Source organism: Pelophylax lessonae (assembly GCF_965119305.1).
Source record: "Pelophylax lessonae genome assembly, chromosome: 6".
NCBI lineage: Eukaryota > Metazoa > Chordata > Amphibia > Anura > Ranidae > Pelophylax > Pelophylax lessonae.
This window is the reverse complement of record NC_138773.1, coordinates 218,239,681-218,255,533: the sequence shown is the minus strand read 5'-3', so window position 1 is coordinate 218,255,533 and position 15,853 is coordinate 218,239,681. Positions and strand designations below refer to the sequence as shown.

Genomic DNA, 15,853 nt, shown 5'->3' with positions numbered 1-15,853 from the left:
GAAAGTTTCCAGGCAGAGTGATGGATACCTATGCTTTCCCTACTGGTCTGGAACCTTTTCCTACAGCTAATGCTGTCCCTCACAGACTTGTGACCTGCCCATGTCCCTACAGTACCCATGCGCTAAATACATGCCAAATCCAGGAGCCAGAGTCTTAAATAAACTCTGCTTGACCCAAGATGGTTGCCAGAGTCACATGGGCTGTTAGCATCCAACAGAAGCGCTGCTCCAGTGACCCCAATTTCTGCAGTTGAGCGCCACCTGCAGTGCAACAAATAGACTACACCTGCCTACACATTAATAGCTCCCAGAGTGCCCTCTTCACTGTAGAATAATACCTGAATTGACTTTTGTTTTCAAGTCATTATGAGAAAGCTGGTGCAGTAACAGGGAACGTGAAAGCTTTGCCTACTGGACAAGGCTTCCTCACTGAGCAACTTGAGGAGTGGTGGGTTTACATTTAACAGCCATTCTTTTATAGCTAGCTTCAAATTGCAAATATTTTTATAGCACTCTCAGGCTAAATTAGAGGACAGCTTTGCAAAATTTTGGAGAACACTAAAACTTCCAATTTTAAGATGCCAAAATGTTTAAGATGCAAGATCTGTGACAGTTTTACTTTAAATGGCATCAGTTATTTATAGTGTGTTGTTGTAATGCTGTGTCATTCCATTTCTCTCTCTAGTGTGCGATGGAATCGGGACACTCTCCCTAAAAACCTCTCAGACTGTGGATTCAAGCAATATTGACAAGTTTATAAACTGCACCAAGATTAATGGAAATCTCCTTTTCCTGGTGACTGGCATTGAAGGGTGAGTGCAAGATAAGAGTGGCAGCATTGCAAAGCTGAAATAGTATACAATAAGTGAGATTCCAACTCCTCCTAAGCTTTCAGACACATTTTCCTTTTGAGCTGTTATTTTCACTGCGGGCCGAATTTATCTTCACCAGCTCTGCACATAGAATTCACTGAGAGCCCTATGGGTGAAGTGCTGAATTTGTATGCAAAGGCATCTGGAGTGAGCACTGAATGGAAAGTAATAAAATATGTCCTATAGTCTTTTGTCAAAGTCTCATGCTCTTCAAACACTGGGGTAAATTGCTCAGCATTTTAACTGTGCTACATTATGAACCCTATGTACTGTGCCAGGTGAGCTTTGTTTAACATGCTGTGAAGAGAATGCATCTTAAAGCGGAACTAAACCCATCGATTTAATTGTTTCCCAAAACAGTTACATTCAAGGCATGCTGTGAAAGATAACTGTAACAGTTGCTTGTGTTCGCAACCAAACTGTCACCCATCAAATGGTTGGTGTCACTATTGATCACATGCGCAGCACCATGGCAGCTAGAAATCAAACAGAGGCTAAAATGACAGCTCCCTAGGCTTTAACCCTTTTACTGCCAGTTTTTTTTTTTTTTGTCCGCGGTGGTGCAAAAACCTAGAATGAAAAAACCCCCCATAATTGTACAAAAAAACGTGCATGTGAACACACTAAAAAGTGCACTCAAGGGTGTGTTTTTAGTCCACCCCCCAAAGGCGTAGGGCCTGTACCCTGATCCCCCGGGGCATAAGGCTCCTGACAGGGACAAAGGGCTGACATGGTCTGCATAGCCGGAAGGCCTGGCAGACCCCGTTCTTCTAGGCCAGCCAAAGCCGACCCCGAATAATTGGTTGAGGGGCTCTCCCAAAGAGAGACACCCCAGAGGGAAGGGAGGAAGTAACCTGAGAGCCACTCATTCTCCCCCTAGACATCAGGATAAGCCTGAGGACTCACACCATTCATCCATGAGAAAAACACACACAAAAGTGAAAGATTGACAAAACGTGGGAGAAAAATAAATAAGTAAAATAAATAAATAGAAAATAAAAAAGTGTACGTGATGAATGTGCATTGGCCTAGGCACTGAGGCCTGGTAGACAAAAATTGCCCCCAGACTTAGCCAATGGGCCAGGCCCTAAAAGGTGCAGTGCAGGAAAAAAATCATTTGGTGGCTGTGATCATGTGCCTTTTCACACTGTGGGGTCCCACACCCGAGTTTTACTAAGAGCACCCCTAGGTTGACCACTCCTAGGGGCACAGACACCGTGGACCTTCTACCCTCCCGGCCGCCCCCATCACTCCAGTAGGTTTGCATAGCTGCCACCCAACCTTGGTCAGGTCAGATGACAACACAGCACCCCTACTGGATCACTGATAAGAACAGATACTACACATGATCCTAGCCAAAAGGCTGAAAAGCGATGTAATACTTATAGCGGCACAGAAATGCTTCCAGCTGGCCAGCTCGGTAAGATTCACATGGCATTCCCCTTTTTGCTACAAGCTCATAGTGACTTAAATGACCTTGAACATATAGTAAACTGTTCAGCAGACCCTGAACAAATTAAAAGCCCTGGTCAGCGGCTGCCAAGCCACTGATCAGAGCTATTCATCTAAAATATAACAGCTCCCCCATCACCGTTATTGCTTCTCTGCTTTGTGTTTCTATGCTCCCCGCCCCTCCACATCCCCCGGCCACTCTTTTATGCTCAAACAGCCCCCTTTACTACTTATGTGTCCCCCCCAGCAGCAATACCCGCAGCATTGCCGATTCCCCCAACCCAGCACCAACCTCCTTCCCTGCAGCACTGATCGTCTTTGGATCCCCTGCAACTGCTGGCTTCTTCTCCTCCCTCCTCCTACCAGCTTTGGGTGCTGCAGAGCTGCTCCGACCCCCCACCCCCGTTCTGGCATACTCACCAATCCCTTGGCACCAATCCATACAGTGCTGCTGGCTGGGTTCCCCTTCTCCCCCTTCCACTGTCTGCAGCTGCTGCTGGGGCAAGAGACCAGTGTTAGGACGGAGAGTGAGGGGAGGGGATTTGGTAAACATTTTATACTTACCAGCCCCTCCCTAAATGAACACAGTGAGCGATCAGTACCGCAAATACAGCATAGTAAACTGTATTTATTAGGCTGTGTGGAGAGCCGCGGGCTGTGCAGAAAGCTGTGAATAACTGTCCCATCCGGCGAGTTGTCATTATAGTGAGCAGGACTGGGGGCCATAGTTACTGTAACTGCTCAAAGTCGAAGCAGTAATAAAAAATTCCTGTCTCTACAATTCGCATCGACCTAAATCCCCAGTGTGAATGTAGCCTTATGCTTCAGTTTGTGATTAATAGGATCCTCTGTATAGAGCACTTCCTATGCATTCAGGGAATGAGGACTCAATGATATTCTCATTCTCTTTCTCTGTCTCAAAAAAGAGACATCAGGGGACCCCGTTATGTTTCACCAACCCCATCCCCACCACTTTACCAAGATAAAGAGTAAAAAAGATTAAAAATAAAATTGTAAAAAAAATGTAATTGAAAAAAAAAGCTTAGTAAGGCCTTGTTTACATGGGGCATACTACAGCATATGCCTGTGTGAGCCGGTATTTACCTGCACAGTGTTGCACAGGTGTTCCTTGCACATCCATGCAGGCAGTCCCACTGATGTCATTTAGGAACACATGCCCCCCCCCCCCCCCATTTTAGTATGCTCCAAATGAATGAGGCCTTAGTAGGAATTTAGCATAAATGTAAGTTTTATTGTGTTTATGTGTGCTAATAATGATTTTAGTGTAATATTTTGTGAAAATAGTGATGTGATAAACATTTCCACAGCTATAGCAGGGCCTATAAACATCAGTAGAACATTTTTATTACTCTACGGGTCATGTGCTTTCAGAAAATGTATGATTTGGGGGGTCTTTTACAAACTCTGAAAACTGCAAGTTTTGCAAAATGTACACATGGTTGCTATTTATTTATCTCAAAACTATTTTAGCTTTTATATTTAGTAGTAGTAGAATTTAGCATGAATTTTGTAAATTTCGTTATGTACAGTATGTGCTAATAATAATTTTAGTGTATTTTTAGTGAAAGTATTGTTTTGATAAACATTTGCGCAAATATTACATGGCCTAACAAATCAGAAGCACCTTCTTTTTATTCTACTGGTCCTATGTTTTCTGAGAATGTGTGGTTTGGGGGGGGGGGGGGGGGTCTTTAACAAACTTTCAAAGCCGTAAGTGAAAAATAAAATAAACAATGGAAAAATTGCAAAAATGTCCCGGGCACCTGAGTTTAAAAGTGGAGTGCAGGGCTTGGCAGTGATAGGGTTCAAGGAAGGGAGGGTTTAGTTCCATTTTAATTGAAGCAGATTAACAAAAGAAGCAATGTCATCCAATCCAATGAATCCTGAAACATAGCAGTTATGTGTACTACTATAAAGGGCAACACCATTACTCAAATAAATTGATGTAGTAGGGATATAAGTGTGAAAGGGTATATTCTAGTTTTCAAATTGCCCTCCTTATTTGCTTCTGGGATCTTGTGATTTCCAAATGGTAAGCAATGATAGTTAGTTGCTGAAAGTAGACATCTTAGTAACTCTACAAGTCTGCATGAATAAATTCAAAACATGTCACTATATTATATATATATATAGAGACAGTATAATTTAAAATGTGATACTTTTACCACTAAAAAGCAAGTAACTTTGTCTAGGCTGAGGTTTCATATAATCAGTGTTCTGCAGACTGGGGAAGCATTTGCAGCATTGTAACTCTAGTAAGTCACAACATGAGAAGCTGCAGCAGGGTCTGATCTGTGACAGTCATGTGTGAATACAGCCAACTGTACAGACACCAGGATTTACATGATGCTAACCCTGGATGAAGCCTGAACAAAAAATGCATTACCATGAACAGCAAATGAAGGCATTGCAACAGTGGAGTACCCTGACCTCTGTGAGAGGTTATAAACGCCTGTAAGGGCTTATTCACACTGGCAGCAAAGTTTACAATGCCTATGAAGTGCGATCTGTGGTGGATTACGTTTCAGCAGCAGTTTGCAGACGTTCAGTTGTGACCTCCTGAATGCCTGCTTATTTTCTATTGGCTACAGAATTGGGCCACTGTCTCCTGTCAATCACAGGGAGCAATTGGACCTGATGGAGTACTAGTCACTCAGCTTCCACTTCAGGCTCCGCCCACTATCAGCACCACTGGTTTCTAGGAGGCTGTCAGCTGTGAAGCAAACATCATCCTTAACAGTAATAAGTAGGGAGGGGAGGGAGTAGGGGTGCTTAGCATGCTGCTTCGCTAAACAGCGTACAGAGACAGACACTACTGTATGCCTATCTCTGTACACCAACTTAGAGTTGGTTTTATTTACCTTCAGTTTAATTTTCTATGGATTTGGTACAGTAATAGTGCCATTTTGTAAAAGTGGCACTATTCGGAAGCACTTGAATCTCCCACACATTGTTTTTAAAGCTACCGAAACAGGCGGCAGGGATTTCTAACCTTGTGCAGGCCATACCACCAGAAAAGAGTTGTTAGGGCTTTAATGAATTCTCTCAAAAGTGTTTTAGGACTACAGAACACCTTCTTCGTTCTTCCATGCCATAACATAGGGGGATGCGACCTGTAGTCTGCAGAGAGAAGTGGAAACAACGCTGATAATAGTCAGTAGAGGCAGAGAGCACAATAAGTTATTAGCTCACAAGCAAGCAAGCAACTTTTTAAGATGGGAACGAGGGACACCTATTAGAAAAAGTATGTAGGTATAGAACACACCCTGCCACGCCCCCTTAAAAGAGAATTATACAAAAAAAATGATTTGTTAAACCCTGAAGTGCTTTTTTACCACTACTATTCCTTTATAAAATTTACAAATGCAGCAGTTTAGAAATTGAATGAAAGGTTTAGCACTTGGAAATATTTTTTGAAAGATAAAAAGTGCATTTTTTATACAACTATATAGATCAGACCAAAATGAGGGACACATGAGGAGGAAAGAAGGACAGAGGGACTTTGTTCTAAATCAGGGACAGCCTTATGAAAAAAAGGACAGTTGGGAGCTATGCACAAGGGTTTCACGGTTTCCATGCACTTTAATATACCTTCACCCAGTGGCAAGGAAATACCAGGGTTGCAAAGGTAGCACCAGAACAGCAGGAAGGGCCCCTCGGAAAACATGTGAAAGGGTCCCGCTATGGGATCATAGTAAAGGGCCCTACAATGGGAGTACAGGGCCCCCAGATCAGTGGGAAGGGCCCCAGGCTTGGAAGGAAGGACCCCAGCCAGAGGTCAGGGGGGCCCTTTATAGTTTATTGCCCTGAAGGTCCTCTGTTTTCACCTATGTTATATTTTTCATAGAGATCTATGAACTTCACTATAGTAAATACTGGTAGTGTATACTTTTGAATTAATGGCTTAGCTTACAGCGCAAGGCCCACGGGCCCAATTTGGCTTGTCAGGTTATTTCATGTTACCCTCATACCTCTCATGCAACTGTGGCACCCACTCACTCCATCTTCACCCCCACCTTGTCCCTGTACCCACCGTGTCTCAGCAGGCATCATCTGTAGATCTTGCTCCTTTCTATGCAGCCGCAACACCCCCCATCTTTTCATCCCCTGGTATCGTCATTCAGCATACTCTAGCAGTTGACTCAAGCCCTCCTCCAGACCCTGCACTTTCTGCTTCCCAACTCCGCCTCCAGCTTCTGCCCAGCAGCAGCACAAGGTAAGGGAGGTGCACTGTGATATAAGGGAGAGTGGGGGACTCCACATCTAATGTAACACCTAATGTCATGGCAAGGTGGTCCTGGCGGCAGTAGCCAACACGTTTCAAGGACAGCAGATCTTATATCTTACAAGATCTAAATATTTGTCACCTGCCATGGGAGAATAGGAAACCAAACACCATGTTAGTTTAAAAAAAAAGCACTATAAAATTTGCATTTCAAATCTACTCTTTCTACTATTCTATGATCAGGCCTTTATTCTGTAATGAACTGCTTGTGTAAAGATATCATTATTTCTATGATAGATGGAGGAAACTACCACTTTTGTGTGTGATATGAGCAAGGCCCCTTGGGAGGAGCATTCATTCAAATGTTTCCCCTCCGTATAGTCCCCTGTCACACTTCGTCATACATTGTGCCCGCCAGTATTTCACAAGGACGGATATCATTAGCACGCCTCTGCTGGGAGGTGCCTTTGATCTACAATTAAGTAACGAAGTGTGACAAGCACAGCTAGTATAAGGGAACAGACGGATCCCAGCGGGAATATCAGGGCTCCAGGCAGGGAGCTGTGAGCCACCAAGTCACTGGAGAAGTGACAAAATCCACAATTAGAACAAATCAAATCCCTGAGAGGTGCAGGCCTTGATTGAGCAGCGAGATGGAAAGGAAGAATATTCATTGTAATGTATATTGTGACCTTGAGTGCTGCAATGTTATTAAAAGTCCATTTTCTTAGGAATCCTGAAAGCACCAGGGCAGAACAGGAATTAAGAAGTGACTTTTTCATTGTCAGAAATACACATACTTCATTTCTTTGTGACATGGTATAAGCTGATTGCAAAATCATATGGAGTACATTGTAAAAAATCATTTTCTTTTTATTACTGGATTATGTGAGCTAACAAAATGGGTGAGATATTTGCCGATTTATTGTGAACACTGATTTGCACCTTTCTAGCACCTCTATCACAAAGGCCTGTATATCACAATAACTGGATGGGATTAATTCATGTCATGGATAGGGGAAATTATTATTGGCAGCAGCTATAGCAGTCGCTAGCGATAGTCGCAAGTGGATTGAACTCAAGTTGATTGATCGATCAACTTGATACATTCAGGCTGCCCAGACACAGTTAAAATCCCTGCTGAACCGGGCAACATTTAAACCATCTATGGCCGGCCTTACAGTCATTGTGGGACATTGCTTTGTTTATAAGACAGACCATGTTGCTCTTTGATTTGACTGTGTTTATAAATAGTCAGGTTTTCACTCCCTGTTTGACATGTCTTTATTTGTAAACCAATCCATGTTATACCCTGTCATTGTGTGACCTATTGACAGTGGCGTAACTACAGGGGTTGCAGGGGTTGCAATTGCAACTGGGCCCCATGCTCCAGGGGGCCCGTGCAGCTCCCCTGTACACCTGGATAGGAGGGGTGGCGGCGGAAGCATATAGAGAAATCCCTGTCCTCCGTTTTCCTCCTGCAGGAGGAAAATGGAGGAGATTTGTTCCTCTGTATGCTGTCCCTGCCACTCCTCCTATCCAGTTCACTTGTGTTCTGCTGTTTCTAGGCCCCTGTGTGCTCCCCTGGTCCCCCCCCCCCACTGTGCTCCTTTCCCTCTCCTGCCAGCTGCTGCAGAGGATGTGTCACAATAGAGAACCAGGGAGGGGTCGGTAAATATGTAACTTACCAGCTCCTTCCTTTTCTGAATGGACAGAGTCATAGTCAGTGACATTGTAAAAAATAAAATGATATAAAATAATACAATTAAAATACCAAAAAATAAAAACTACTGACACCAGTGGGTGAACTTCCAGGATCGTAAAGGTCACACTTGCGACCGAGCCCTGGCATTTCACCACCGTGGGGAGGCCCCAAGATGGCAGGAAGGGGGCCCATTGCAGAACTTGTGAAAGGGTCCCACTGCGGGACCGTAATAAAGGCCCGCAACAAGAGTAAAGGGCCCCAGGATCAGTGGGAAGAGCCCCAGGCTTAAAAGGAAGGGGCTCGGCCAGGGTTTCCGGGGGGGCCCTTCATGGTTTCTTGCACCGGAGCCCTGAAGGTTCTAGTTACGCCTCTGCCTATTGATAAACAAAGCCTTGTAGTCACCATATCAGTACTGACTTATTGATCAATGGCTTTTTTGACTGCTGCCCCTGTATTTCTTTCCAAGTGCACCCAATATGCACCGAAAAAGAACGTTTTTCATAAAGAAGAGTTTTCTAACCCTCAAGAGCCGTTTAAAGCCCATTTCACCTTATCCAGCAAAGGCAACAGAAGGTTTGGGACATACTAAAACACTGATGGGGGGAGGTTTGAAGAATCATTTTATTACCATTACCCAAAGAGAATCGCGCTTAGAGAGTATGAAAAGCAGCTGACATGTCAATCAACAAAAATTGACACATATACATAAATACAAGTGCAGCGCTAAACTTTTTTCAAGAGGAAATTAAACTCCACAAAAAACATGTAGAACAACTTTGAGCAATCAGACAAATGTGTGTAATAATCAGCGTCAGTCCCAAAAGATTCAATGAAACCTTCATTTAACTACTTTAAGACTGGAAGGATTTGCCCCCTTAATGACCAGGCCACTTTTTTCAACTTGGCACTGTGTGGCTTTAACTGACAATTGCACGGCCGTGCGACACTGTACCCAAACAAAATTTAGGTCCTTTTTTCAGCACAAATAGAGCTTTCTTTTGGTGGTATTTGATCACCTGTGCAATTTTTATTTTTTGCGCTATAAACAAAAAAAGAGCGACAATTCAGAAAAAAAATCTGTATTTTTCACATTCTGCTATATAACATTCTCCACCAAAAAAAATATTTAGAAATCAAAATTTAACATTTTAGGCCAATTTGTTTTCTGCTACATTTTTTTGGCAAACAAAATCGCAATACGCATATTTTGATTGGTGTGCGCAAAGGTTATTGCGTCTACTAACTACGGGAAAGATTTATGTAATTTTTATTGTGGTTTTTTTTTGTGTTTTTTTTTTTTACTAGTAATGGCGGCGATCTGTAATTTTTAGCGGGACTGCGACATTGCGGCGGACAGATCAGACCCCTGACTTACATTTTTGACACTTGTGGGGGGATCAGTGACATTACTACAGTAATCAGTGCTAAAAATATGCTCTGTTACTGTAATAATGACACTGGCAGGGAGGGGGTTAACATTGTGGGTGATCAAGGGGTCAAATGTGAGCCTAGGGGAGTGATTATAACTGTGGGGGGGCGTGGCTTGTGGAATGACCATAGAGACCTGTAATCCTATATAGAAGGATCACAGAGGCTCTATGATCATTCCACGGAGAAGAATGGTCAGCTGTGTTTACAACAGCTGACTGTTCTTCTCTCTCAGCGGGGAACGATCGCGGGTTTTAGGCGGCAATCAAAGCCGCCTGCCCGCTGCATCAGCTTCCCCTCTGACGAGCAGGGGCGCGAGCGCAGCGGCGGCAGCGCGCGCTCGCCCCCTAGCTTCCTGTTCGCGGCCGCTGTTCAGTTACGGCGATTCGCGCAGGAGCGGCTGTCTGCTGCAGTACATCTGTGGCGGGCGGTCGTAAAGAGGTTAAAGGGATTCTTAAGGTTTTTTACCCTAATACATTCTATGCATGAAGGTAAAGAAAAAAAAAAAAAAAAAAACCTTCTCTGTGCAGCAGCTCCTCCAGCCCCCCCAATACTTACCTGGGCCCCATTGTGATACAGCAATGTGTACGAGAGCCTTGGCTCTCTGGGGACTCCCCTCTCCTCATTGGCTGAAACAGCAACAGGATCCCACTGCTGTCAATCCCAGCCAGTGAGCCAATGAAGAGAGAGAGGGGGCGGGACTGAGCAGCAACTCTGTGTGTAAATGGACACACAAAGCCATGGCTTGGGAATAGGTCTTCTTGGGTGAAGGCAAGTATAATTTGTTGGTCAATTTTTTACATTTTTAAAAAGAAAAAGCCATTAATATCACTGTAAGCCTAAATATATAATCCTTCGTGAAACATGACACTGCTGTGATCCATCACCACGTGCTTCATAAATACGCTAACAAGAGCAAATGGACACTTTTAGGCCCCGGACAACGTCCGATGTGACAAAATGCGTAGATTGGAGCCAATGTTCGCGATGTCTTAACGCACAGTGACCTGGTTGGAGGTAGAAGTGCATGGTTTCCAGAGAGATGCAAGCCTGAGGTTGTGGTTGTCATAAGCGTTTAATCTGGAGTGGAGGAGGAAGTGCACTGCATCCCAGACAGGGATCATATAGATATACAAGCACATTTTTTACTCTTTTCTTTATCTGGACATGTCCATTTGCTCTGGTAAGTGTGCCACACAGATACGCTTACCAGAGCAAATAGACTCTTTCAGATAAAGAAAAGAGTCAAAACCCCAGGCTTGTATCTTTCTGGAAACGATGCACTTCCACCTCCAACCAGGTTACACACTCATGGCAGTCAGATTTTGTGCCATAGCATAAGAAAAAAGCTGAAAAAGACACATAGTGTAAAACCGCAATGATACTTTATTTAAAATGTACTAAAATACTCACAATATAAAATCACAAACGCGCTTAGTATGTATGAATTTTCCCAGGAGTCAGAGGAACCACTGTATGTGATGACGTCATGAGAATTGGCTCCACACCACGCATTTTGTCACATCTGACGTCGTTCGGGGCATAGAAGAGTCCATTTGCTCTTGTGAGGCTATGTATGTGGATCACAGCAGTGTCATGTTTTACGAAGGATTATATATTCAAGTTTAAAGATTTAATTTAATCTTATAGGACTGCTACTGATTATTGCACACATTTGTCCAGTTGCTGAGTGTTGCACATGTTTTAATGAGTTTAATTTTCTTTAAAAAAAAGTTTTTTTTAGCGCAGCACTCGTGTTTATGTTTTTTTTTACCATGGTTTATAGTTCGATCCAACCGCAGTCAAATGCATTTTTGCTCATCAGTTTAGTCTGCTTGTAAATGGAAACTGAGAAAAACATCAATAAAAGCATGTGGAATTGAAAAAGAATTAATGTAATAATACTATCATAACACATATTAACGACATACAGTTATCACAATACAATATTGTTCAGCATCCCTTTCATAACACAATAATGGCAGTTGCTGCTGCTGTCGTTTGTAATATGATTGTGCTTTGCTAATCAAGATTTAACATCCATGCTCCTAATATATCAGTGGATTCCAGTGTCGGATTATAGACGCACACAGCCAGCTTCAATAAAATGTTGTAAACCAGAGTCTCTAATTTGCAAGTACCAGTATTCACCAAGGAAGACTTTTTTTTCTGACTTCTGAATATGTTTAGCAAGTACATCACCTGTGACTAGGCATGTTCACTAAGTGCTACATGACAGCTTAAAGCTGAATTCTAGGCAGATAAATGCAGTCATTACATGTATTTCTTTTTTTTTTTGTAATGCAGAAGAACTTTTCCAGCCTCCTGCAGTCATTGTACAGCAGAGCTCAGACAGAGAGGGAGAGAGAACGGAGCTGCAGTTTTACTGCCCCCCCCCCCCCCCCAACCTCCCATCTGAATAAAGAAATTTAGCCACTCACTGCTGTATCCATGATGAGGCTGCAGCAAAAATGAAAGAACATGTCACATTCAACAGGAATTACTGCTGCCAACTGCGACTTGTTCAAGTCAATGGAGCTGGGCCACAACTACTCTGCAATTATGTAACAAGCATGTGTTTGCAGTATGGCGGGTTGGCATTTTAAGTGTTAAAGCAGGCAATGATTAGGCAATATATTGGAACTGGCTGTCAAACACCCTCTGAAAAGAGATCCATGCCATATTGCTTTTCAGAGGAGGAACATTATAGTTGCTTAACCACTTGCCGACCAGCCGCCATAGTTTTGCAGCGGAGGTTTGCTCTGTCCCCCGAAACAGCGTATCCGTATGTCGCTTTGCAGGACCGCTAGTGGGGGTGCATGCACACGCAGATTGGCCACAGGGGGATCCAATCAGCAGGTCCGACAGCCGTGATGTCTGCAGGCACCCGTGATCGCTCCCCATGGAGACAGAACAGCGGTCTGCCGTTGTAAACACGGCAGACCGCTGTTTTGTGGGTGATGAAAACGGGAATCTTGTTTTTTTTTTCCTATTTAGGAACACAAGTCTTTGTGTTTATTCAGAAAGCCCATCCCCCACACAGTTAGAGAGCACCCTCTAGGGACACATTTAACCCTTTGATCACCCCTGGTGTTAACCCCTTCCCTGCCAGTGTCATTTGTACAGTATTTTTTAGCATTGATTACTGTAGTAATGTCACTGGTCCCCTCAAAAGTGTCAAAAATGTCAGTTAGGGGTCCGATCTATCCACCGCAATGTCGCAGTCCCACTAAAAATCGCTGATCGCCCCCATTACTAGTACAAAAAATAAATAAATAAAAATGACATAAATCTTTCCCCTAGTTTGTAGACGTGATAACATTTGCACAAATTAATATACACTTATTGGGATTTTTTTTTTTTACCATAAATATGTAGCAGAACACAAATTGGCCTAAAATGATGAAAAAATTTAATTCCTAAATTTTTTTTATTGTTCATGTTATATAGCAGAGAGTAAAAAATATTGTTTTTTTTTTTTTTTTTTTTTTTTTTTAGAATTGTCGCTCTTTTTTTGTTTATAGCGCAAAAATTAAAAATTGAAGAGGTGATCAAATACCACCAAAGAAAGCTCTATTTGTGGGGAAAAAAAATAACATACATTTTTTGGGTACAGCGTCGCAATTGTCAGTTAAATTAACGCAGTGCTGTATCACAAAAAATGGCCTGGTCATTAAAGGGGTAAAACCTTCCGGTCCAGAAGTGGTTAAAGTGTTACTAAATCCCACAACAGTAAAATCAGTCTGTATATGCAGTAAAGCATGCTTGTTATACTCACTGTGGAACCTAAGGGGTTAATTCTCCGCATTGTGTAAAAAGGCTGTTTGATCCTGTCTTCTCTGATCCTCTCCTTCTTCCACAGTTCACAATCCCTCTCCTGATAAGACAGAGCCTTTGGAGTCACTCTGCTCATGCTCAGTTTGGTGTGAATTGCTCTAGTTTATTTTTTTTTTTTTTTGGAACGGTGCATGTGGTCTGCACAGGGCCAATCAGCACTGTTCAGACTGAGGGTCAGGGGTCCTGCAGCCCCATAGGACAATCAGATGAGAATGAAATCTCCACCTACAAGCTTTAACCAGACTCTGATAGAAGTCACAAGGCTGCTATATACTGCTGATGAGAAAAGGTATTTAGCAGTTTATATTTACTAAAATAATTGCATTTCCATATTCTGTGTACTATGGGGGACCAGATATAGTGAATGCAGGCTCCTGGGTTTAGTAACACCTTAACAGCAGCAGGGAAAAGTTAGGTCTACTGTCCTGCAATCTCAAAGCACGAGTTTACTACAAGGCAACTGTTATACAACTAAATGTAAATAATGTATCTATCTATCTATATATATATATATATTAGCGATCGCCCAATATCGTTTTTTCGTTGCCAAAACCGATATTTGGGCCAATACATATCGGTATCGCCCGATATTGGCCGATATTTTCGTACATTTAAAAAATATATATTTATTTTTTATCACTTGACAGGTCAAAGGGTGCTGCTGCTCTCTATGGATCCACATCTAGACAAAAATACAAAAGAGAGCGCAAAGCCACCCTAGTGTAACTCAGCTTTAATATGGTTGAAAACACTTCAATGGTCAAACTCACATCTTGTGAGGATACATACAGCATAAGGATTTCACGGTTCCCCCTCCCCTGTTGGAATCTTGACCCCCAACTGGTGTACCTGTGCCTACTCTACCAACTCGCAAAAAAATACACTAAGCCTGAGAGCCTGGGCCTTAAAAAGGCTTTGCCTGTCCCAAGATGGCTGCTAGGGTCATATGAAGTTACAGTGTCCAATAGAATAGCTTCCCCAGTGACCCTGGAAACCATAGAGGAACTCTGTTCCTCTTGACTTCCTTTCCAACAACAATGCCGCTGTGGAAGAGCACCACCTGCAGTGGAGAAGGTAGACTGCACCTGCCTACAATCGAGTGAGGACAGCTAAGTATAAGTGGGGGGGACGAGGTGATAAAAATACTGGGACATTTTTTACCTTAATGCAAGGAATGCATTAAGGTAAAAAAATGTTCTGGCTTTGGAACCATTTTAGATGCCCGTTATTGTTGTAAGTATTATAATAGAGTTCAGATCAGCCAATAATTCCGAACGATAAAGTGGTATTTCCTAACTTAGAAAATATAATGTTATTTAGCAAAAGTTGGCAATGTTTACTTACCCGGCCTTCTCAAAGACTGAGAACCACGTAGGGCAACATTTTCTGAAAGTGGAAAAGAGTTTTGGAATCGGCACAAGTGGGGTTTCTCCCTTTGAGTTCAGACAGCCTGTGGAAATCTCTGCCAAGTGAGGTGGTGCCGGCGGATTCACTAGATGAATTTAAAAGTAGGTTACATGCATTATTTACAAGAAATAGTTCTGAGGCTGTTAATTACTAAATCATATAATTCACATAATTTATATAGGAAAATAATCTCCCTGCTATTAAAATATTGCAAATGTATGACCCTTATTTCCATGATGCAGAGAGAGAAGTGCATTTTAAACAGCACCATTCTTGGAATAATAGTTTTGAGATTTACAGTAAAAAACCTAATCCATGATTTAGCTATTCATACTTTCCCCCTGCTGTGCTAGTCACTGGCAACCCTGTTGTCAGTCTGTGTGGTCTTAGTGCTTTAATGCAAGAATATGAACACATTCCTCTATGGCAGACAGTCCCATGATTGGGATTAAAAGATTTGCTCAGGTGGTCTGAGGAAAATCCTGGGATGTTTTTTATGCCTTTTCATTGCACATTTATAGCAGGGTTTCATAACAGGGCAGAAACCATCTCTCATAGTGCATAGGAGTGCATAGGAGATTTATGTTATCGTATTGGTTACTGCTAGACTTAGTAAAAATGTGATCCAGTAATACTTGACTACTTGATGAACTGGCTACCTGAACTAGGTAGCCCTGAGAGCCTCCTCTCGCCTGACATACACTATTTTGTCAAAAGTATTGGTACGCCTGCCTTAACGCACATGAACTTTAATGGCATCCCAGTCTTAGTCCGTAGGGTTCAATATTGAGTTGGCCCACCCTTTGCAGCTATAACAGCTTCAACTCTTCTTGGAAGGCTGTCCACAAGGTTTAGGAGTGTGTCTATGGGAATGTTTGACCATTCTTCCAGAAGCGCATTTTTGAG

The 15,853-nt window shown here is 42.6% G+C and overlaps 1 protein-coding gene across 2 annotated transcripts in view; it reads left to right on the top strand.

The window, feature by feature from the left end:
- Nucleotides 1–15,853, top strand: part of ERBB4 (erb-b2 receptor tyrosine kinase 4) — a 1,312,942-nt gene that overhangs the window by 917,497 nt on the left and 379,592 nt on the right. For both annotated transcript variants that reach the window (XM_082261897.1, XM_082261896.1), the window contains exon 9: nucleotides 686–812. In XM_082261897.1, the coding sequence (XP_082118023.1) occupies nucleotides 686–812 (127 nt within the window). The remainder of the gene's footprint in view (nucleotides 1–685; nucleotides 813–15,853) is intronic.